Below are 22213 nucleotides of genomic sequence, written 5' to 3' on the forward strand. Positions count from 1 at the left end.
TAATTAAAAAATAGTATATCTGAATTTACATAATTGGATTTGCCTTTTTAGTTCCCTTTTAGTTTTAGAATGTGAACATTCGATGTCGTTAATTTTTTTTCTTTTTGTGCCAGAACTGTTCCATACAAATAAACACTTTCCTTTTGAGTTCATTAAGAAACCTGGCGCTGGAGGGATGGCTCACCGGCGTACAGCACGGGTTGCTCTTCCTACTGAGGACCCAGGTTTGATTTCCAGTACCCACATGGCTAAGCACCATCTATAAATCCAGTTCCAGGAGATCTGGCGCCCTCTTCTGGCTTCCATTGGTTATAGGCGCGCGCGCGCGCGCGCACACACACACACACACACACACACACACACACACACACACACACACACACACACACACACACACACACACACACAGCGCAAAGAAACTCATAACCACCTAATACGACACCACTGCGCATGCCCGCCCGCGGCCTGTCGCCTGGGTGACGTCACCAATCGGCGTCCAGCCTAGCGTCATGCTGCGCTTGGGAGGCGCGGGGCTAGTGCGGGACCTGCGGGTGGTGTGGCCCGCATGGCTGCGAGGTCCGGGTGGACTCCCGCTGGCCCTGGCGCGCACCACAGGGACGTCGGGAGCGCGGGACCGGCGAGCGCCGGCCTCCGGGACGCAGCGCGGGCGCGCACTCAGCCTGTCCGCCGCAGCCGTAGTGAACTCGGCGCCCCGCCCGCTGCAGCCCTACCTGCGGCTCATGCGCCTGGACAAGCCCATCGGTGAGTGGGGCGGGCATATCCGTGGCTGCGTGCCCGGGTCCCGTAACTGAGAGCCCGCTGCCGGCGTGATGCACCCATCGGGTCAGTCCCCTAGGGACTCGGTCAGGACCTTAGCCAGGGAGAAACACGCAGATTTCCCCACGCTCGGAGACCGGAGACCGGAGGCGAACATTGATAAACATGTATTTGCAGAGATCTTTCAGTTGTGATCCGGCGCTCCTTTGCTTTCTCGAAGCTTTTGATTGGTGATTTGCAGTTTTGAAGCATTTCTGCATTCATTAGTTTTCGTTTCTGCCTCCAAATATGTAAGGTCCAAGACGCATGTAAGACTATTGAAATTCACGCTCCCTGTCAGAGCCAGACCAGAAAAACCCAATAGTGTTGGTACTGGGCTTTTTCCTTCATTACTGATTACAAAGATTTAGAGCATCTGAACACAGCCGGGTATCGTGCTTCCTATTGCCCGTCAACATAAAACCCACACAATCCCCTCTCTCTCTCTGACCCTCTTCTTGACACCTGTGACACAATATTAACTCCGTCTGCACGGAACGCTTCTGTCTAGTTCGTAAAACGCTGTCCGGAGTAGTAGATGGATTCACCTGGCCTTAGTGACAGAAAGCACTAGGGAAACTACCAGCTTTGAAAGAATTTGTCTCTGGTTGGACAAGACAGTTGATGACCTAGGAAGGTGTGGAAACAAATATCATGCACAAGGAGAAAGAACTTACTGTGGGTCTCCAATGCTGGAAAAACGGAAAAACTAGTACTCCAAAGAGAATGCTATATTACAGAGGAGTAGAGAGATCTTGGAGAAATATTTTTAAGATCCAAGGATAGCCAAATATGGTGGCTCACGTCTATAGTCCAGTGTTCAAGAGGCTGAGGCAGGAGGATTGATTCAAGTTGCAGGCCAGTCTGGGCTATATATTCTGAAATAAAAAACCAACACTTACTGGTGAAACGTCAAGAATGTCTGCCTGACCTGCAACCCTGGAAAGATGTAGGAATTAGTGGGAGACAAGGCTGGACGGAGGAAGAGAGGAACAACTGAATTCTAGCCAATTTAGATGTTGATATGTTCAGTTTCGGTGTATGGATGTGCACCCAAATGCCAAAAATATCTGTTCTGCCTTCACCTATGTGACCCCCAATGTGCCCTGTTGGGTGTGGTGTCTGTTTTCAGACGGGGGTCCCATTATGTGTTTCTGGCCAGCCTTGAACCCCTGCTTCCTTTTCCCAACTGCTGGGACTGCAGGCGCTGACCTCCATACCCAGCCGAACCTGTTTAGTTTGTGTGAGACAAGGGCTCTCTTTGTACTGCAGGTTGGCCACAACCTCCAGAGCTTGCTTCAGTGTCCAGGTGACAAAGTGGGGGGAGTGAAGTGGCAGCAGCCAGGTGCCACTGTTGACATTCTAGCTGTGAATGCTCCCTGCTTGGGCTTTAAGCACCGAATCCCAGCAGTGAGAGATTAGAATATAGAGCCTATTAAATGAAAGGCAGCCCCGCCATGATTAGGGTGTTGTGTAATTCAGGGTTTACATAAGCATTCTATAATTCTGTTCTTAAAATCTGGGTGACAAAGCTACAAGGGCGACCTGCAGGCATGCAGGACAGACCAACAGCTGCCACTGTTTCTGTTTTCACAATTAAACATCATCGTTCCAGTGGCCGTACGTCCTACCATGTAACGGGACTCTATAAAGTGTTATGAGCCTGGTTTCCAGCCAGATCTCATAGATTTGAACCTTCAGCCCCATCCAGTGGAGGAACTGTGCTTAAACTACTTCATGTCCCTACACCTTCATTTCTTTCTCTATAAAAGGAAAGTGCTGATATTGACTTTATAAAGTTAGCCTTAACGTCCATCTTCACATGGTAAATACTTTGACAAGTGCCTGCGTGTAAGAGTTCCAGAGGTGTTAGTCACTACCACTTCAGAAGTGGAGATTAGAAAATTATCTTTATAGTTATTTGTGTTGGGAATCTTAAGATACTGGCCTGCATGTTTTAATTCTATGTAAAATGATTACAGGGTAAAGTTTGTTCAGTGAATGCTTTTGGACGCCTACCATGTGTCAGGAGCAGAAATTGGCAGTAGAAATCTTGGTTTGATATGTATGTGCTTGTCTTATAGGACAGTGGTACTGTATTGCTGTTATTTTTTTTTTGCTGTATTGATGTTATATCTAATTACCTCATAGAGCAGTATTAGTCGTCGTTGTGTTTTAGAAGGCAGTGACAAAGCTTTCTTGTTTCTCAGTACTAGGAGTGAAACTCAAAGCGCCTTCCACATGCTAGTCAAGCGACATACCACTGGGCTACATCGCTGGTCACTTAACCGATGTTATTCCAGGAAGTTTCGGCAGGTGGCGCTGTTTCTACCAGGTTGGCAGTGTGTTTCCCACTTCACTGCAGTTCCCGGTTGTCTTAAGGGAAATATATCATTAGAGAATCGTAAGCTCAGTCTACACAGGCATTTTGCCCTGCCATCCCATTCAGAAGCTGACCATTTTATTTCCTCTCCCAGAGACTTTCCATTTTGTAATAAACATGTCTGTCTACTACCCGTTTGGCTTTTCTTTCTTTCTTTTTCTTTTTTTTTTTTTTTTTTTCGGAGCTGGGGACCAAACCCAGGGCCTTGCGCTTGCCAGGCAAGCGCTCTACCACTGAGCTAAATCCCCAACCCCCCGTTTGGCTTTTCTTGATACCTCTGCACCGTTCTTCACAGAACATAACTGAAACAAATGACTGTGTCACAGGAACACAGAAAGGAATGCCCCGGCAACCAGTGGGAACAGAAGTAGGGTTTTTGTGGGTTGGGATTTAGGTATGAGATGGAATTTTTGACTTAGGCTTCTGCCAGAGTGCTGGTTTAGAATTCTGCCCTAACACTGTGGCTCTGGGCACACCATGCTCCCATCTCTTGGTTTCTGCACTTGTTACCTTTCTCTTGCTGTGAGGAAGCATCATGACCCAGGCTGGGCTCACCGTTCCAGAGGGGTAGAAGTGTCATGGCAGGGAGCCTGGCAGCAAGTCTCAGCGGAGCAGAAGCTGGGAGTTCACATCTTGAACCACAGACAGTACACAGTCCACCCAGAATGCCCATGTCTTACTCCCAAAGCCTTCCTCCAGAGGCACACTTTCTCCCAGGTCAGATGCTGAGATTCCCAACAGCATCACCCATTGTCCGAACGCTAGAGCCTATAGGGGACATCCTCCTCAGACCTGCAGTTAGTGTGATAGAAAGAACTCTTGCCTTACTGTCCACTGTGAGAACCAGCAGTGTTTCCTGGAAGGTCCTGACACAGAACTGCTGTGTACCGGGAATTCATAAACACATAGTCCATTCTTTGAGCAATGTCTTCCCATAACAGGGGCTCAAGAAATATTAATATTATTACTTCAGGAGTTAGAGAAAACCAACTCTAGTTATGTGTGTTATATAGGTTAATATACACTGATTAGTCCATTCCAGTAGTCTTGGGACACAGCTCCATGGTCCAGTGCCTGTAGCTGCTCACTTAAGCCCCAAGTCCTGCTCTCAGAACTGTCCTCTGTAATACTGTCGTCTCATTAAAGCTCAGTGGGTAGATGTCAACCTCCCTGTTCTCAGATGAAGTTGAGACCTCTGCCTTCAGCCTCTTTGCTGTCTAGTGTCTGCCCCCTTACTGCTGGCCCCTATCAGCGAGTGAGCACACGCACATTGGAATACGGACTTGTAGCCAAGGAAAGCCTGGCTTCACTGTGCACTGGGTGTCATGAGGCCTAGTTCAGTGGAGACTTCCGTTCTAGCTACACCAAGCAAACGGTGAAACAAACGCAGTCTCTCCTCTAAGGAGCAGCGGTGTCTGCCTCATTTAGTGCTCCTCCGTTTGTGAGGTGCTGTTACTAATGACACTCCCTTTAGGACCTGGCGAGCACCGTGTTTATACATATACAGTGTTTGCTGGCCAGTGCTTCCTGCACAGCCCATAAGTGTTACGTATTGTTCAAGTTTTGGGTAAGGGATTGTAAGGGTGTGCCTACCTCTTTCCAATGCCAAAAGATTAAATCCAGGGCCCTGGGTCATGCTAGGCAACTACTATCACTGGGCTACACATCCCCAGCTCCTGACTTTTTTAAAGACATGATTATACTGTGGAGCTTAACCTGGTCTTGAACTCAGACTCCTCCTGTCTTCGCCTCTTAAGTGCTAAGGTGTAGGCGTATGCTCCTCCCCTGGCCCCTTTTCTCTCATATTCCTAAGTCAGGAAGCAAAGTAACTATCAAGCTTGTGGTTAGCGGCACCAAGGATGCTGAAGCAGGAAGAGCTCTGCGGATTCAAGACCTGCCTCGGCAATACAGTAAGACCTTGTACCAAGCAAAACAAATCTTTATACCCGTTAGACTATACCTAACAGGCCAAGATACGCAAAGACTAGTTAAGACTTCCAATTTGGAGTAGAATTTCAAAGGTCGTTTGTAAGTCTCTATATAATGACTTCCATTCAGTTAATTTCATCTGGTTTATTTGCTAAGCATCGGACTTTAGCCCCCTTGTACACATGACTTCGCATGACTCAGTACTGAAGGACAGAAAACTCCACTGTAGAAGCCCTTACCCCTTACCATGCCCGTGAACTGTACCGGCTACAGTAAAGTGATGTTCTAGTGTGTTCGGAACAGCTGGGCCATCTCTCCAGCCTCTTTTGTGCATTTCTTCATTGTACTACTTCTTTCTCTGCTCTAGGAGCTTTATTTCATGTCTATGAGTACACTGTCCCTGTCTTCACACACACCAGAAGAGGGCATCGGATCCATTACAGATGGTTGTGAGCCACCATGTGGTTGCTGGGAATTGAACTCGGGACTTCTGCAAGAGCAGCCAGTGCTCTTAACCACTGAGCCATCTCTCCAGCCCCTGGGGTAAATTCGTATTTGCTATATGGTTACAGGTTTATTTTCCCTTGATTTGATGGGTCTGGTTGTTGTTAGTTGACAGGTCTCTCTGGTTAGCCTAGGACTTGATCACAGACTGGCCTTCACCTTGATCCCCTGCCTTTGTGTCTTGGTTTCAGAGTATAGATAGCCAGCCCCACACCTGACTTATCCCCCAGTTTTGCTAGGTTTTATTAGGGAAGTTGCTGTTTTGTTTTAGATGGGTCTTGCTGCACAGACCCTTCATCTCAAGACCTTTGAGCTCTTGCAATAACGTCTCACTGTATAGCCCTTGTTGGCCTGTAACTTGCTATGAGGCCAAGCAATCTGCCTGGTGTGTGGGATTAAAGAAATTCTGGTAATCAAAGGCATGCACCACCACAGGAGTCCCCAGTGCCACCACTGGAGTCCCCAGTGCTGCGGTTCCAGTGGTGGCCTGTCACCGCTTACACACTTTGGGATGTGGTGGTTGCGCTGGGCAGTTGGGATTGGGGTGGGGGAGGGTGGCAAGGGGAGTTGGTTGTTTTTGTCAACCTGACACAAGCTAGAGTCCTCTGGGAAGGGACAACCTCAATAAGAACATGCCTCCAACTATGCCTGAGGCATTTTCTTCATTAATGATGTGGGGGGTCTGGCCCACTGGGGACAATGCCACCCTGGTCAGATGGTCCTGGGTGGTAGAAGGAAACAGGCTGAGAGAGGTAGCAAACATCAGCTCCTGCCTCCAGGTTCCTTTTATGGTGGACTGATGGAGATGTACACACACCAAATCAACGAACACTTCTTCCCACGCCATGGGCTCTGTCACAGCAGCAGAAGGCAAGACAGCAGCTAAACAGATGGAGCAATTACCTGACTGAATGTGTTCCTTCCTGTTTAGGAACCTGGCTGCTGTATTTGCCATGCACTTGGAGCATTGGTCTGGCCGCTGACCCGGGTTGTTTTCCTGACTGGTATATGTTATCACTCTTTGGCACTGGAGCTATTCTCATGCGTGGAGCAGGCTGTACTATTAATGACATGTGGGACCGTGACTTCGATAAAAAGGTACTTTCACCCCGGGAAGGAACAGACAGGCCTCTGTCATTTTTCAGAACACCTGATGACATCACACGAGTCCCACAAACCCACCGTGAAAGGGGCCATTTGAGTGGCCACTGTTGAGAAGTGTGGCTCGCTCCCTGCAGAAGAGCGCCAGAGGGCAGGGTGTGTGCTGGAATTTTACCAGTAACTGAAAGAGTGGGAGACCAGGGTGAGGAAGTTAAAGGTAGGAGCTACAGTTAGAAACAGACCCTGAGTCTTTGTGTGTCTAAGAGATGTCATCTTTCCTTGGCTGCTGTTCTGTAAATGAGGCTTCAGTTTGAATGAACCCCGGCCAACAGGCTCATCAGCCTTGGCTCCACTACAGCCCTGCCCTCAGCTTACTCTCCTGCTTCAGGACCCAGGCAGCCTGGCCCAGAACTAAGTGGGGAATTCCAGCGCCTCAGTGTGTTACCACAGAGCTCTGCTTCTTGGGTAGTCTCACGGGGGTGGGTCCTGTTTAATCCTCAGTCCTATAGTTAGTCTCTTACTGTGCCCCAAAAGTATAAGCATATTGTATTGAACAGTCCCCCACCTCTCCCTGTCTCTCGTGTGTGTGTGTGTGTGTGTGTGTGTGTGTGTGTGTGTGGTGGAAGATTGGCCAGCAAATGCAAATCTGATTTGCATGTTCCCATTTCCTGAGTCATTTTTCATTCTGTGTACCTTATGAATGAGGTTTCAGAGTCAAGTTTATAGTTCAGTGTGACCTTTTTAAAAGCCCGGTATAAGGCTTATAGAAAATGAAAAAAAGAGCTGTAAATTAGCACATCTGTGAGTAATGGCATATGATTTATAGAAATTATCATTGGAGGTTAAATATTCAAAAAGGATTTCGTTCTCAGTTACCTTCAAAGCTAATCTTAGACTTGAGATTGGAAAGAGGGAATTTGAGGAAGAAATGAACGTTTATATCTGAGTTGCCTTATCTGACTTGGAGACCATGTGGAGGTCTCACACTTCCCCTGTGTTCTCACTGCCCTAAGGTGGACTAGACAGGCTTCCTTCCTCCCACCGAGCACAGCCAGACTCCAGACATCACAAGCAGACAGCACACGAGACTATAGAAGAGAAGGGGGGAGACCCTCAGCCCCAACAGCATGGCAGTGACTTTTCTGGACTACTTTTTGCCTTTCATAAGAGGCCAGCAGCCTGGGGACACAAATGGACACAGACCACAGCCAAGCACTGACAAACGCCTACTCCTCCAGGAGCCACTGGAGGCCAAGGATCAAAAGTGAGCTAATTCCATGTGGAAATAATTAGACAGAATCCTCAGTTCCTTCCCAAGAACCCAACTAAAACAAGGTTAAAAATGAGATCCAGGAGGCCGGAGAGATGGTTCAGCGGTTAAGAGCACTGGCTGTTCATCCAGACGACCTGGATTCAATTCTCAGAGCCCACATGAAATTCACAACTGTCTGTACCTCCAGTTCTAGAGGATGTGACACCCTCCAGGGTTCTGTAAGTACCAGGCATGGAGGTGATGACCAGACATAGAAGCAAAATGCCCATACAAGTAAGATAAAGATAAAAGAGATAGACTCTTAGACACCTAAGACGCTTGATTTCAGGTAAGAAACACTGAAAAATGCCTGAAGGAGTACAGCTGAATGTCTGAATTGGGAAAAGGCAAAAGTACACTGTGTCCATTTTCATGAAGGAAATGCCTAAAACACAGTAGACAAATCCACAGTAAGATACGCCTTTGTAAGAATGGACTGAAGAGCGTCTGAAACTCTTACATGCACTGGAAGACAGACACCAACGTGTAATTCATTAAAAGAAATGCAGCTACGTTGGATTTCACAAGAATCCATGTATAAGTCAGAGGCCCTTTTAGAAGGATTAAAGGTGTGCACTAGCAAATGTTTGAAACCTCATACCCACCAGGATACCATTATAAAAATGCTCAGAACCAACGCTGAATAAAAGTCTGGTTCCTACGTAAGTAGTTATTTAACAGAAGATGCCTAGACTGCAAGTAACATCAAAATGCTTTGTTTTTCCCAACATCATTTGCTTTGATTTACTGCAGACTTGACTGCAGTAAAACGTCATCATACAGGCACGGTGACTGCAGGGAGAAACAGTGCCAGGGTCATAGCCGGGCAGAACTGCTTGTCTATTGCTGGTGGGAGGGTTCAGGGCGTGTCAGACTCAGACGGAAGCCTGGCTTGTTGGTTTACTCTAGGTGGTGGTGTCCAGGTTATGGCTGCACTCCAGGGCTTTCATCCATAGAAATAAAAACTGTTCGTTCACGTGACGTTTTCATATGAATGTGTGGCTTTGCTTGTAATAGTTCCAAACTGGGACCAGCCAGTGTCCTTCATTGTCTGAGTAAACATTTATACTGTGGAAAACTTCAGTAGCAATAACAAACAAGCAGCAAACAAGCCGTCCATGCAGCAGTGTGGTGAATTTCTAGAGGACTGTGTCAGGAGAAAAACCCTGCAAGGATTGCACGCATGCGGCCTTGTGCTTCTGCATACACAGTTGCTAGGTGACAGGAGTGGGGGGAGCAAGGGGAGAGAGCAATTCCTGACGAAACTAGAGATCCCTGGAGCTCTATAGATTTTTTTTTGTGTATTGATGTACAAATTATGGTTGCATATGGAATGTTTTCAATAATAACATTCTGATAAGAGCAGATGAGGATTCCATATTCTTAAATGCAGTTATCACAGAGAAAAGGCTTCATTAAATAATCAAGCCATCCGGCATGGTGGCTTTAATCCCAGTACTGCAGAGGCCGAAGCTGGTGGACCTCTTGAGTAAGAGGCCAGCCTGGTCTACAGAGTGAGTTGCAGGACAGCCAGGGCTGCTCTTCATAGGGGGATGGGGACTCCTGCTGACCTTCTCCATCTTCTCCAAGAATCTGGGTTATATATTATCATGTAACAAAGCACAAGGGTTTCACAGTCGTTGCCATGGTTTTTGCTTATTTAAATTTTAAAATGTTACTTGTTTCCTTTAAAGGACGAGGTAAAAGTCTCAGGCTAATTGTCACCCTTATTTCAGTTTCCTATAGGCAGTGTCTCCCATCAGTAGTGACGAGGCTATGACTCAGGGTTTGCTGATTACTGAACAGTGAATAGCACGCACAGTGAATAGCTCGTGCATATATTAAGTGCCAAGTGCACAGCCACTGAGGCGTATCCAGTTTGCACGTCTGTTGACACTGGGCTAATCATTGGCCACCCGAATGACTGTGGCAAACATCACATCAGAAGCATGGACTCCAGTGTGAGGCTTTCCCAGACCCCAAGTTCCTTATTTCTAACAACAATGAAGTTTCCCTACTATAAGTAAGGTTGACTTTGGTATGAGGAAATCCCATTTCAGAGGATGATAGCAGCAGTCATCATCGGTGTGTCTAACAGCACTGTCCACACTCCCCATTCACTCTGCCTGTTTGAGCACAGTCAGCTGACATCACAGACGCATTCAGTAGTGTGGCATGTGGCACCGGCTCATCTCTCTTCACTGACTTCTGACTTAGTGCTTCCCTAAGTGTCTGCTGCGGTTCCCTCGCTCCCGAGACAGTCTGTCACTTTACCATTCCACCTGTGTGTGGGAAATGGACGTGCATTTGCTGGGCTGAGTGGCTACATATCTAGATCAGGAAGACACTGTTTTGTTTGGAGGTGGGGGGTGGGAATGATGTTGTAGCATTTAGCCCTTCATAGCCACTTTAAGCCATTTCAATATGCAGTGTTAGTTCTTGAGGGGACATCAAATGTCGAGTTCACTCCGTTCATATTTGTGCCTTGGCCCATCGCTTTAACATGCTTTTGTCTGCGTGTACGTCTGCACACCAGAAGAGGGCAGCAGATCCTTTTGTATTACGGATGGGTGTGAGCCACCGTGTGGTTGCTGGGATTTGAACTCAGGACCTCTGAAAATGCAGCCAGTGCTCTTAACCTCTGAGTCATCTCTCCAGCCCTCACCTTAATTTTGAAATAACATTTATTTGTATGTGTGAAGGAAACACTGCCCATGAGAGGAAGTCAGAGTAAACCTTAAATCTGGAGGAGGCGTTTCTCTCTCCTGTTGTGTGGGCTCCAAGTCTGGAGGCAGGTGCCAGCCCTGAGCTGTCTTGGTCGTCCCTGGAGCCTGTGTTAACTGTGCTTAAATGGACAACTGACCTAGTGTGTGAACTGAGGCACTACTTTCCTGTGTTTAGGTCGAGAGGACAGCAAACCGCCCAATCGCCGCGGGAGACATTTCAGCCTTCCAGTCCTTCGTCTTCCTTGGGGCACAGCTGACCTTGGCACTGGGCGTTCTCCTGCATCTGAACTACTACAGGTACATCAGCTATGGTCCCACGGTTGTGTGTAAAATATCGCCTCTGACGTGTAGCATGTACGGTGAGGTGGCGTTCTCTTTTTTACAAGTCTGCTTCCTGAGCCCTGCGCAGGACCTGAGTCAGCAGGGCACAGGAGCTCAGCACGCTGCCGTCAGATCTGCTCACAAGCACAGGGCCAAGAGCACTTCAGAGCGTGCTCTAGGTGCTCCTGCTAGGACGCAGAGCACACCCCTGGGCTCTCTGTTGTGTATGCAGCCATGTGTGTGCGTATAATTTCCCTCACACGGCCTGTCACTGCTGAGTACCTGGGAGCAGAAGTGGTTAGGCTCAGTTAGCAAAAAGTGGAACTGCGACTTTCCCAGAGTCTGTAACTAGTCAAATAGCAGAAGAGAAAGATGTGAGGACCCATTCTTGGGGCTCCTAAATAGACACAGGCTCAGATGGCTGTTTCAGAGTACGTCCTGAGTGAGGAGAGAGCCGGAGCAGTGCCCACAGAGTGCTGCACCATAGAGAAAGGCCTGGCCCCGGCAGTAATAGCATGAAACGGCTGTGTTAGATGAGCTTTCGGCCACCTCGGAACATTCCTGCAGCTGTTTTCTCTTTCTTTGTTTGTTTGTTTTGTTGATGGTTTGTTTTTTCAAGACAGGGTCTCAACTGTGTGAGTCTAATTGGCCTGAAACTCACTTGTGACCAGGCTGGCCTCAGACTCACAGAGTTCCTCTCCTCTGCTAGGATTGAAGGCGCGTATGCGCCACTGCCACTGCACCTGCTGTTTTCTCTTTCTTGAGAGTGCCTGCCCTGTATGAAGGGACTCTCCTCCATCCGCTCAACTCTTCTGGACACATGGGGAGCGAGGGGCATGACTCACTTGGTGAAGTACTTGCCACATAAGTCCTTAATCCTCAGCCCCCACTGTGAAGTCAGAGGTGGGGCTGTGTGTGATCTAGCACTGGGGAGGCGGAGGCAGGCGGATCTCTGGACTCTCTGGCCGGCCGGCCTCTCCTGGTTGATGACCCCCAGGTTCCAATGAGTACCTTGTCTCAGAAAGCAAGGTACGACTTCTCAGAGACACATCTGAGGTTAGCCCTCCTTGTCCCTCATGCACACGCACACACACGCACACACACACACACACACACACACACACACACACACGTGCATGACACATGCGTGTACACACTTTGTTTAGTGCATACCTTGGGATTTGCAAGCAGTTTGGAGGTAGCCATCAGTACAGGGTGGTTACCCTGGTGGGACTGGAGCCAGGTTGCTGTAACATTTGAGTCTCCCGACCCTGGGTGAGCTGGGCGACGCTTGGCTCCTTCCTGTCTTTTCGCTTCAGCTTCCGCTCTGCCAAAGGGAATGAGATTAGACGGCCGATGCCTAGGGAAGGTCGTAGAATAACTTACCAGAGTTGGAGCACTTGCAATAGTTCCTAGTCCATGAAAACACTTTTCTAATCATTTTCTAGAGTAGGTAAAGTCAAACTCTAGGGAAAAATTTAACAAAAATATTACAAAACACAAAAATATCTTGCAATTATTGTCACTGATGACTTGAATACTTAATGATTTCTGAGTTTCACACCAACCCTATAATCTCTGTTTCCAGTATAGCAATGGGAGCAGCATCCTTACTTCTTGTCGTCACCTACCCCCTCATGAAAAGAGTCACGTTCTGGCCTCAGTTAGCCTTGGGTAAGTCCTTTCACACTGTCTGCCATGTTCTTATATCCCGCACAGGGTGTGTGTGTGTGTGTGTGTGTGTGTGTGTGTGTGTGTGTGTGTGTACACGTGAATGTCAGGTTAACCATCAAGTTTTACATACTTTAAAGGAGCTCAGTTAGTTATTCTCACTGGCTAAGAAACCTTACATATTAATTAAGATTACCAGGATTATTATTTTTCTGGAGTGGCTTTTAAACTCCAAATATGTCATGAAAAGATGATTATTGAGAGTATCCTATGGAGTTAGAAGTGAGGGAGGAAGCACGCTAGAAGCTCTAAGAGCTCCCACTCTCTGACGCTTTAACAGAACATGTCTGTTGTCTCTCCGCCTCCATTAATAGACTGGAGTGGCTAAAAATCGTCCTTCGCTCTCGTGCACCCCAGCGTCGGCATTACACACAGGTACTCAAGGCAGTGATGCTTTTCATGGAAGGAAACCCTACTTCTACGTCCCTCCTATTTCTAGGACATTCTGAATTACTCGTAGGCCGGTTGAAATGCTGTGAGCCATTTTTCTAGAAATAAGAGAATGAAAAGACATTTCATGAAATGCGTGAGGACTTGGCTTTGTGGGAAGGTCTGATGGGATATTTATCTTCTCCTTGGATATCTTCCCTCCAACCCCCTTATTTTTTTTAAGGTAGAAACCAGTGTTCCGGTGGCTTTGGCAATCTTTTGGTAAAGGGGGTCCAGGCATTTCCCATCCTCAGGCTGATACACTAACACTGGAACAGTTTCTCCTAACCTTATTGAGCCCTACATGTGCTTCGTGCTGGGAACTGCACCAGCTACTCAGATAAACTAATACAGCCAGCGTGTCTATAGACTAGAGGCCAGCACCCACGCAGGCCATCCAAGTGCCTTGTGACAATCAGGAATGAATGTGGTGGGACCACAGAGGAGAGGCGTTTTCTCAGTAGAGGAAGGGTCTTCTGAATGGGAACAGACGGTGTAAGGCAGGGAAAAGGTTTCTGCAGAGTGGCCTGAGACACTGTGTCAGGTCCTGAGAGATCTGAAGCCAGAGTATCCATTAGTGAGCTGAGCATCTAGCCTGGACTTCGGGAATGATCGGCCTCACGCATAGGATGTAGCAGCTGCCAGTGGGGGGCGCTTGTGCAAGTGAGTAAGGCTATGTCTTCTTGTCCCATCAGGCTGAGCCCGACAAGTCAGTTAGCTTATTAAACACTGTTCTTCTTACTGACTATGATATCTTAATTATCAGTTAAACTTTCTGTGCCTAGTGTGTTACTTTGTAAGATGAATGAAATAAATACCAACCACAGGAGGTGAGAAGATTCTGTGAGGACAAAGAGCAGCGGAGCATGCGTGACGGTGGTGATCATGTGACCCGTGCTGAGCCCATGTTCCTGTGCAGTGCTGACATACAATCCACTTCCCTCTTCCTTCACCAATGTAGGCTTGACTTTTAATTGGGGTGCGTTACTCGGATGGTCTGCTGTCAAGGGCTCCTGTGATCCAGCTGTGTGCCTGCCTCTTTATTTTTCTGGAGTTATGTGGACACTGATATATGATACTATTTATGCCCACCAGGTAAAGAAATGATATTTTTTCTTAATTTTGGTTTAGCTGCTGTTGTTTTCTAAAAAAACCTTTCTTTGTGTAGTTTGGATTTATTTTTTTGAGACAACATTTCATGTTACCCAGGATGGCCTGGAGCTCCCAGTTGTCCTGCCTAAGAGTTGGGATACAAATGCACACAGAGCTTTTAGAATAAGAACCCGGTTAAAACGCAAGTTATCTTCCTACCCGGATCGTTCACAGTTCCCTTGTCCAGCAGACGGTTTCTGTTCGAGTTTGTCCGTCTAGTCCCTAACAGCCTGCACAGACGGATCTCTTCTGTCCCTGTCTGGTGAATAAGTAACTTCCCGTGGCTCCATGGGTAGTGGGGAGCAGAGCTGAAAATCGGGCCCAGATGGCCTCCAAGTTCCGTGCTTTCATGTGCTCTGCCTCTCCGTCTGTGTCTCACCGCCACATTCGACAACGTGTAACGGTGTAGCAATAAGCATTTCCTTCTTGTAGTTTAGTTTTTATAGTGTTTGAGACAGGGTCTCCTGTGTCACAGGAGGCTGTCTGTTGGTGAACTCCTGTCCTTAGGTCACAGCCTCAGATTCAGGGTCTCAGGCACAGTCACTCCACTCTGTCATTGTTGCTTGAAGTCCGACGAATAGTCCCGTGACTTGGAATGGGATGACTGCTTTAAACATGGATGTCTGCTCTGGGGAACCAAGCTGTTTCTGAGCTTTGACAGTCATAAATAAATAACCCTCATTAAAACTTCCAAATGCTGTTTGTTCTTGCGGATCTGGGGAGATGGCCCCACAGTTGTGAGCACCTGCTGGTCCGCAGGTGCCTGTCACTCCAGCTCCTGGGAGTCTCCACCCTCCCGGTCACATGGCAGACTCGAGGGCGCTCACATGCACACAGAAATTAGAATAAATCTTGTTTTACAGGAACATTGGCTCAGGTGCACACATCCTCACGACGCTTAGTACCTCCTGCGTGGTTTGTTTGGGATGCTTCATTTCTGCTTTTCTCAGGTCATGACTGTTCATGTTTACCCCTTTGCTGAGGTCCAGGTGACAAACGCTGTGTGTGTCCAGTGAGTGTGACGGGATGCTGTATCATACACACCACGTGAAATGATCAGCAGTGCCCCACACAGTTACCACCCGTGTGTCTAGTGAAGAGACATTTTTGAGCTTGAAAAAAGATGATTTATTTTTTAGTGCGTGTATGTGTGTGAGCTCTCTGCTCCTTCAGAGACAGCAGGAGAGCAGCAGCAGAGTCATGAGCACCCAGTTCTGGGAGGAAGGGGTCAGCTGGGCTGACTGGGAAGTGGTAGGTGTGGCTGTGCAGTGAGCTCTTTACCCCTGAGGGAAACAGAATGAGACCCGTGGAAGAGCAGTGCCCAGCAGAGAGGGAGACTGGAAACCACACGCGCTAGTGCACGCCTTTCGATGCCAGCACCCAGCCAGCAGAGGCAGTCGGAGCTCTGTGAGTTCCAAGGTCAGCCTGATCTTACACAGCAAGTTGTAGGCAACATGGAGAACATGGAGATAAATTATGTTAATTATAATAACTAATGATTGTAATTATAGCTACATAATGTATAATTATATTAACTGTACAAAGAGGTAAACAGTTGATTTTAGTCCTAATGTCGTAAAAGTCTAATCCCAATCATGGCGGGGCCCTAAGAGGCAGAGCAGTGCACAGCAAGGGGACGGCTGGGGTTCAGTGTGAGGAAGTGATGTCCTGCGCATCCACCGAGCATCCGTTCTGCATCTCGCTTTATAGCTGTGATGTATCTGCGAGGTCTTTAGCACGCTCTGCGCTTTATAGCTGTGATGTATCTGCAAGGTCTTTAGCACGCTCTGCGCTTGGGTTAGAGAGCACTGCTGGTTGTGTGACCTTGTAAATACATTAAATACGGCTAAGTTGACCACTTAAAAAATGTGATCTTCAACTGCTGAATTAAATATCAAACATGCTCTTCTGTTTCTGGTATCAGGACAAGAAAGATGATGCTCTGATTGGCCTGAAGTCCACAGCTCTGCTCTTCAGGGAGAACACCAAGCAGTGGCTCAGTGGCTTTGGGGTCGCCATGGTGGGAGCGCTGAGCCTGGTGGGAGCCAGCAGTGGTCAGACCCTCCCTTACTACGCTGCCGTGGCTGCAGTGGGAGCCCACCTGGCTCACCAGGTTGGACCTTTTCCTATTCTCCCTCCATTTCCCTGGTATAAATTATGGAAATTATTAAAACAAAATAACCACTGTTCACTCACCAAGGAGCTTCTTAAAGCTAACAACTGCTTGGCTTGTGTGCTTTGAATCGCTCCTCCCTCCACATCAACTTGTCACGTCAAAAGGTTAGCATTGCTGGCTGTGGTGGCCTAGGCCTTCGATCCCAGTGTTCAAGAGGCAAGAGTAGGCACATCTCTGTGAGTCCAAGGCCAGCCTGGTCTACAGAGTGAGTTCTAGGACAGCCAGGGCTACACAGAGAAACCCTGTCTCAACAAACAAGCAAACAAGAACTAAACAAGCAAGCAAAATTAACCTTGTTGATTTAGAGGACAACATAAACATAAATGGGGGTTTTCTTTTTCTCTTCTTTGATTTTTCTGAAATTACTTCTGATGTCTGCGAAATTTTCTCCTATAGCTGAAGCTTGTGGGTTGAATTCATTAGTCCAAAAACAAACTGATAAACCTTAAAAGAATAATGATGGTGGTGGTGGTGGTGGTGGTGGTGGTGGTGGTGGTGGTGGTGGTGGTGGTGGTGGTGGTGATAGAGCCAGACAGATGAAGGTGCTTGCCGCCGAGTCTGATGGCCTGAGTTTGTTCCCCAGGACCTTCATAGTAGAAGGAGACATCCTTGCGTTGGCCTCTGACCCCTGCAAGTGCACTGTGATGTAGTTGAGTGCCACGGGTGTAGGGACCACTGCTGGCCAGAGAAAACACATCCAGAAATCTGCAATCCCCGCGTCTCAGGAAGCTAAACCAGGAGGATCATGAGTTCAGAGTCAACCAAGGCACTTTAGTGAAACCTGATCTCAAAGCGAAAACAAAGGGGTCAGTGTTAGGAGTTAGGGAGCTTGCCTAGCACAGGTGTGGCCCTGGGTTCAAGTCCCAGCACCCAAACAGCAACAAAACCATCAGGAAATGCTAAGTGAATCCAAGCTCTGCCTGGAAAATGGAACTGTCCTCAGGGTGCTCACCCAGCCCCACAGCCCCAGGCTCTGAGCGAAACCCACACGGAGAACCTTGTAAAACCAGCCACCAAATCTAAGTTGAACTGAATCAGTGGCTATGAAGTTCCGCACCGGTGTTGTAGAGTAGAGTAGAGTAGAGTAGAGTAGAGTAGAGTAGAGTAGAGTAGAGTAGAGTAGAGTAGAGTAGAGTAGAAAGGGGTTCCCGAGGTGATCCTGTGTCTGATGATGGCTTACAGCTCTCTGGGAACTTCATCTGTGTAAGCAAGGCTACAGTGACGTTTGCACAGAAACTACTCTGGTGCACGGCATGCCTGCTCCATGGCCTGCCAAAGCACTAGGGTTCTTCAGTGCTTCACCATTTCCTCTCCAGACAGTCTCAGGCCCTTGCCGAGAATGGAGACCTAATTAACTGTCTAGTCTCAACACATTAAAGTAGGAGGTGGCAAAGGAGGGGATACACAAGCATCTGTGAGTGTTAGAGAATTGAGGTGGGCCGAGTGATATTGTAAATGGCATCTCTGGTCCTCAGGACAGACTTTCAGTTTTCCTTTTATTAAAGATAGTTCTCAATGTAGCCCTGGCTGCCCTGAATTTCTGCTTTGTAAAAGGAAATCCTGATTTTGAGTCTGCTGACGTCTTAACAGAAAAGAGAGAGTTCAGGCATGTGGCATGTCCTAGCTCTAGGGATGCTGAGGCAAGAGGATCCAGAATTTAGGGCTAGCCTCAGCTACACAGTGAGACCCTGTCCAAGAAGGAAGGGAAGTTAAATGAGACCAGTTTGGTTTATCTGCAGGGCTGGTGTGGGCAAAGAGCATGTCTGACCTGGGCAGCTGGCCATAGGTCTGGGTCTCCGGATGCTCTGTGAGCACAGGAGGGAGTTAGACGCACAAGGGTAGAACATCTGTGGTTGCCATAGTAACCTGGGAGGGTCTCCTTCACTTAGTGAGGGAGAGCCAGGAGTGTGCAGGGTCTTTCTCAGTTGAGAGGCTGAAACCGAGGAGGGGAGCTGCAGGGCCCACCGTGAGTCCACGTGTGGAAGGAAGGTCTTCCCAAGGGCAGGTGGAGGTCCTTTCCTGAAGGGCTTAGGACCCGAAGGCTTTCATTTTAAACCTTATAAAAAGTTTGCGGTACTCACATGTACATAAGAGGTGTCTGAGGAATGGGACCCAAACTGAAACATGAACTTCACATGTGTGCCATGTCTGTCTTAGTCATGCAACGTGACAGTGCTTATAGACAGGGATTTCAGAGTTACCTGAATCCTGACCGATTGTCACGGAAGCCACACTGCAGTGTCAGCCCCTGTGTCAGTGGTGGACATTGGAGTATCTCACAGTTCTGATTAGAGAAGTCCAGCCTGTGGTTAGAACTAGGCAGAACAGTGGGTCACCTCAGACATTCTCACAGCCAGGGCTCGTAGGGCCCAGCTTGAGTGACTCCCGTAAGAGATGTTTGCATTTTTCTGCATTGGATAGTTAGAATATAGTGAGGCTCCCTACAGCTTAAGGTCTGTAACTCAGTCCAAGCTGCTTCCCTCTCAGTAGACCTGCTGTGCTGCCTATAGTCAGAAGGGATCCTAATGTCGCTCTGCGCTCTTCTCTTTCAGATTTACACCGTGGACATCCACAGAGCCGAGGACTGCTGGGAAAAGTTTACCTCCAACCGCACAGTAGGCCTACTCCTGTTCTTAGGGATTGTGCTTGGGAATTTGTACAAAGACAAGCCGGACGAGACGAAGGGAGTGGACGCTGTTGGAGAGGAAAGTGAGCGGACAAGCTGAGCTTGGTGTCCCCGGGAAGCAGGCAGGAAGACCGTGAGGTCAGGGCATTGAGTGACACAGTAGGACCCTGTCTCAAAGCAGCACGCCGGCTAGAGTTGTAGCTTGTGGGAAGAGTGCGTGGTCACCATGCGATACACCTGAGCTCTGGGTCAGCATAGACTCGTTTGTAAAACTCAGGGCTGGAGACCACATTGCTAGATTTGAAGTAAGACGCACTGGGGTAGCATGTGCTGGACCTCACGGCAGCTGCTTCCCCCACCTCCCTTCCGGGAACCTGGGCTTCTGCACACTGTGCAGCCTTCGTCCTTGTTCCTCTCACCTGGAGTTTCAGGAGCTTCAGGAAAACCTTGCCTAACTCACTGAGTTAGTTTTTTCTTTTCTTTTCTTTTTTTCGGAGCTGGGGACCGAACCCAGGGCCTTGCGCTTGCTAGGCAAGCGCTCTACCACTGAGCTAAATCCCCAGCCCCCTGAGTGAGTTTTTTATGAAAATGGCCGGATACTTTATTTTCTCACTAAGAATCTCCTGTGAGAACTTCCTGTGATCTTTGCTCACTTCCAAAGCTGAATTCAAGAGCCATTCTGATTCTGGGTGTTTTAGAAGAGTATGAGCAAATAAATATGTTTCCATCCATGTGTGGATGTCCATGATGGCCGGGCAGATACTGTGGTGTGTGCGTATCTCTCCTTTATCTTGGTGGTCTGTGGGATGGTAACGCACAGACATGAACTCTTTCCTCTAAGTTAGCCTTTCATCGTGCGTCTATCAGAGTAGCCAGAAAATCTAAGTGAGGTCAAGTCACCCCCCAGCTCACACGCCAGGGTCCCCCAGTCACTCGGGACACGCCAAGGCTGACTATTGGCCGGCCTCTGACCTGATCTGATCTCTTACCCTCCAGACCCGCACTGTCCTGCACTGTCCCGCACTGTCCCGCATGTCCCGACTCCACCCAGAGCTGTGCGCTTGCTGTAGAGTGAAGATTCTCCTCACAGCAGGCCTTCAAATGACACTCTCTCAAAGAAGCTTTGAATTTTCAACAAAACCGCCTGTGTTTCTTTTCATTCATTTTAGGCTTATTTGTATTTTATGTAATGAGTGTTTTACATGCATGTATAATTGTGCACCCCTGGGATTGGAATTAAAGATGGTCGTGACCACCCTGTGGGTGTAAGAGCAGCAAGTCTCCAGCCCGTGATAATCTTCTCCTTGTATTACATGTCTAGTATGTGGGTTGTGTTGGCAGGTGTGTTCATGTACCAAGTGCATGCAGTGGCCACAGGCCAGAAGAAAGTGTCAGATCCCCGGTCCTCGAGTTAACAGTAGCTGCCCTGTGGGTGCTGGGAATTGAACCTGGGTCCTCTGGAATTTCAGCCAGTGCCCTTAACCACTGCGCCATCTCTCCAGCCCCACCGGTGCTCTTTTGATCTGTGCTCTTGATTGGTTTCCCCTTTGCATTATCAATTACTACCTCGAGATACAATGTACTTGGTGTAAGCAAGTCTTGCTGATGGTGAGGTGTCTTTGGTATGGGATGCTGGGCTGCAGTAAGCATTAGCTTGAATGGCAGTGGTGACAGGCTCACATAAGCCTGGAGCCCCTGAAAGCCTCAGTGTTGAGGTCACAAGGTAGCAGCCCTACATGCCTCACAGCCACAGAATGACGGAATCAGGAAGGAGCTAGGCCAGGAAGAGCTTGGAGGGAAGGAGATAACGTCCCGGCAGCTAGATGAGAGACAGCCACTACTGTACAGCTGAGATGCTATCTCCCTGTCTCTTACCTCCCTGGGCTGAGGGCCATCCAGCTCAGGAGATGAGGTAATAGGAGAGGGAACGAGGAAACTGAGAAAGAAAAGTGTGTGGGGCGGGGGGTAGTCCAGGTGCCCTATGGTAGACTGCAGACAGCCTGGAGATCCCACCCTTCCCGGCAGGGAACTCTGCCTGTTTTAGCTTTGACGAACTTCCGACTCTTGTCGAAGAACCCGGACACCTGGACAGCCAGCCCTCGGGGTAGGGATATTGGAATCACTCAGACCCTGGCCATTGGCCCTGGCTTCAATGAGAAGGGTGAATGTAATGAATTTCAATCGTTTCATTTCCCTAAGTGAGCTGATGACAGTGAGACAGAAATGCACCTTAATGAAAAGTCTCAGCATTCATGAGAGACAGGACAGTCGAGTCGCAAATCCTCTCATTTGTAAGGACGCTTTGACCTCGTAGAGTTTTAAGAGTTCTAGGCTTTTTTACTTTTTCTTACCGTCTTAAGACGGAAGATGTTACGTGGGTGGATAAGGGGGAGATGGGAACAAAGTGGGGGGAGTAGGTTATAAGCCCCGAGAATGACAGAATCAACCAAGCTCAGGTCAGGAAGGAGCCCAGGGGCTGTCCAAGGCTTATCCAGGATTACTGTGCCCCAGGGGACTTGCTGATGTGACAAGTTAGGGTCCTGGGAAAATGTGCTCAGTAGAGACCCTTGCTCTAGTCCACCTCTGAGCCCGTGGGTAGAACAGAAATCGGTCAGAGAGGCTTAGAGCTCACTGTGCTGTGTCATTGAATGGTGAGCTGGAGGCAGGACTCACGCTTGAACTGCGTCCCGGTGGCCACCTCTCCTTCTCCCCAGTAACCTTGCTAAGTATTCCACCAGACTGTAAAGGGCTTCACCGTCAGACTGCACCCCACTATTTCCTAACTGAGCCTCCAGCCCACACACACCCTCTTGGCTTGGCCTCATCACACTCCTTGGGTCACACTTAGCTGTCCTGCTAGCAGAGGCATAGGCAGCTGAGCCTGCTGTGAGTCCTTGAGACAACCCAGGCAGACAGGAGCCCTTAGGCACCACCTTCTGGTCTGTAATAACTGCCAACATTTAGCCGAACCAGCTTATGTCACCTCCAGTTATGGCCAGAGTCTTAG

The 22213-nt window shown here is 48.4% G+C and overlaps 1 protein-coding gene and 1 long non-coding RNA gene across 6 annotated transcripts in view; one reads left to right on the forward strand and one right to left on the reverse strand.

Annotated features, from left to right (window-relative positions):
* The first annotated feature begins 484 nt into the window (after positions 1-484).
* On the forward strand, positions 485-20480 carry Coq2 (coenzyme Q2, polyprenyltransferase). 4 transcript variants are annotated; one of them, XR_015636772.1, is made up of 7 exons: positions 485-762; positions 6564-6730; positions 10947-11068; positions 12686-12766; positions 14214-14347; positions 16329-16517; positions 19133-20480. XR_015636772.1 is itself a non-coding variant. In NM_001044255.1 (7 exon segments), coding segments are annotated over 7 exon segments (1125 nt in total). In that variant the 5' UTR covers positions 506-509; the 3' UTR covers positions 19307-19954.
* Positions 8699-22213, reverse strand: part of LOC148001212 (uncharacterized) — a 50941-nt gene continuing 37426 nt past the window's right edge. The window contains exons 3-4 of one of the 2 annotated variants that reach the window (XR_015637276.1): positions 12266-12419; positions 8699-9638 (exon numbers count right to left, since the gene is read on the reverse strand). This is a non-coding gene — a long non-coding RNA (uncharacterized LOC148001212). Of the gene's footprint in view, positions 9639-12265; positions 12420-14437; positions 17362-22213 lie in introns of those variants that run through there. The other variant, XR_015637275.1, reaches the window with a different exon arrangement.

Source organism: Rattus norvegicus, chromosome 14, assembly GCF_021556685.1.
Source record: "Rattus norvegicus strain SHRSP/BbbUtx chromosome 14, alternate assembly SHRSP_T2T, whole genome shotgun sequence".
Taxonomy (NCBI): Eukaryota; Metazoa; Chordata; class Mammalia; order Rodentia; family Muridae; genus Rattus; species Rattus norvegicus.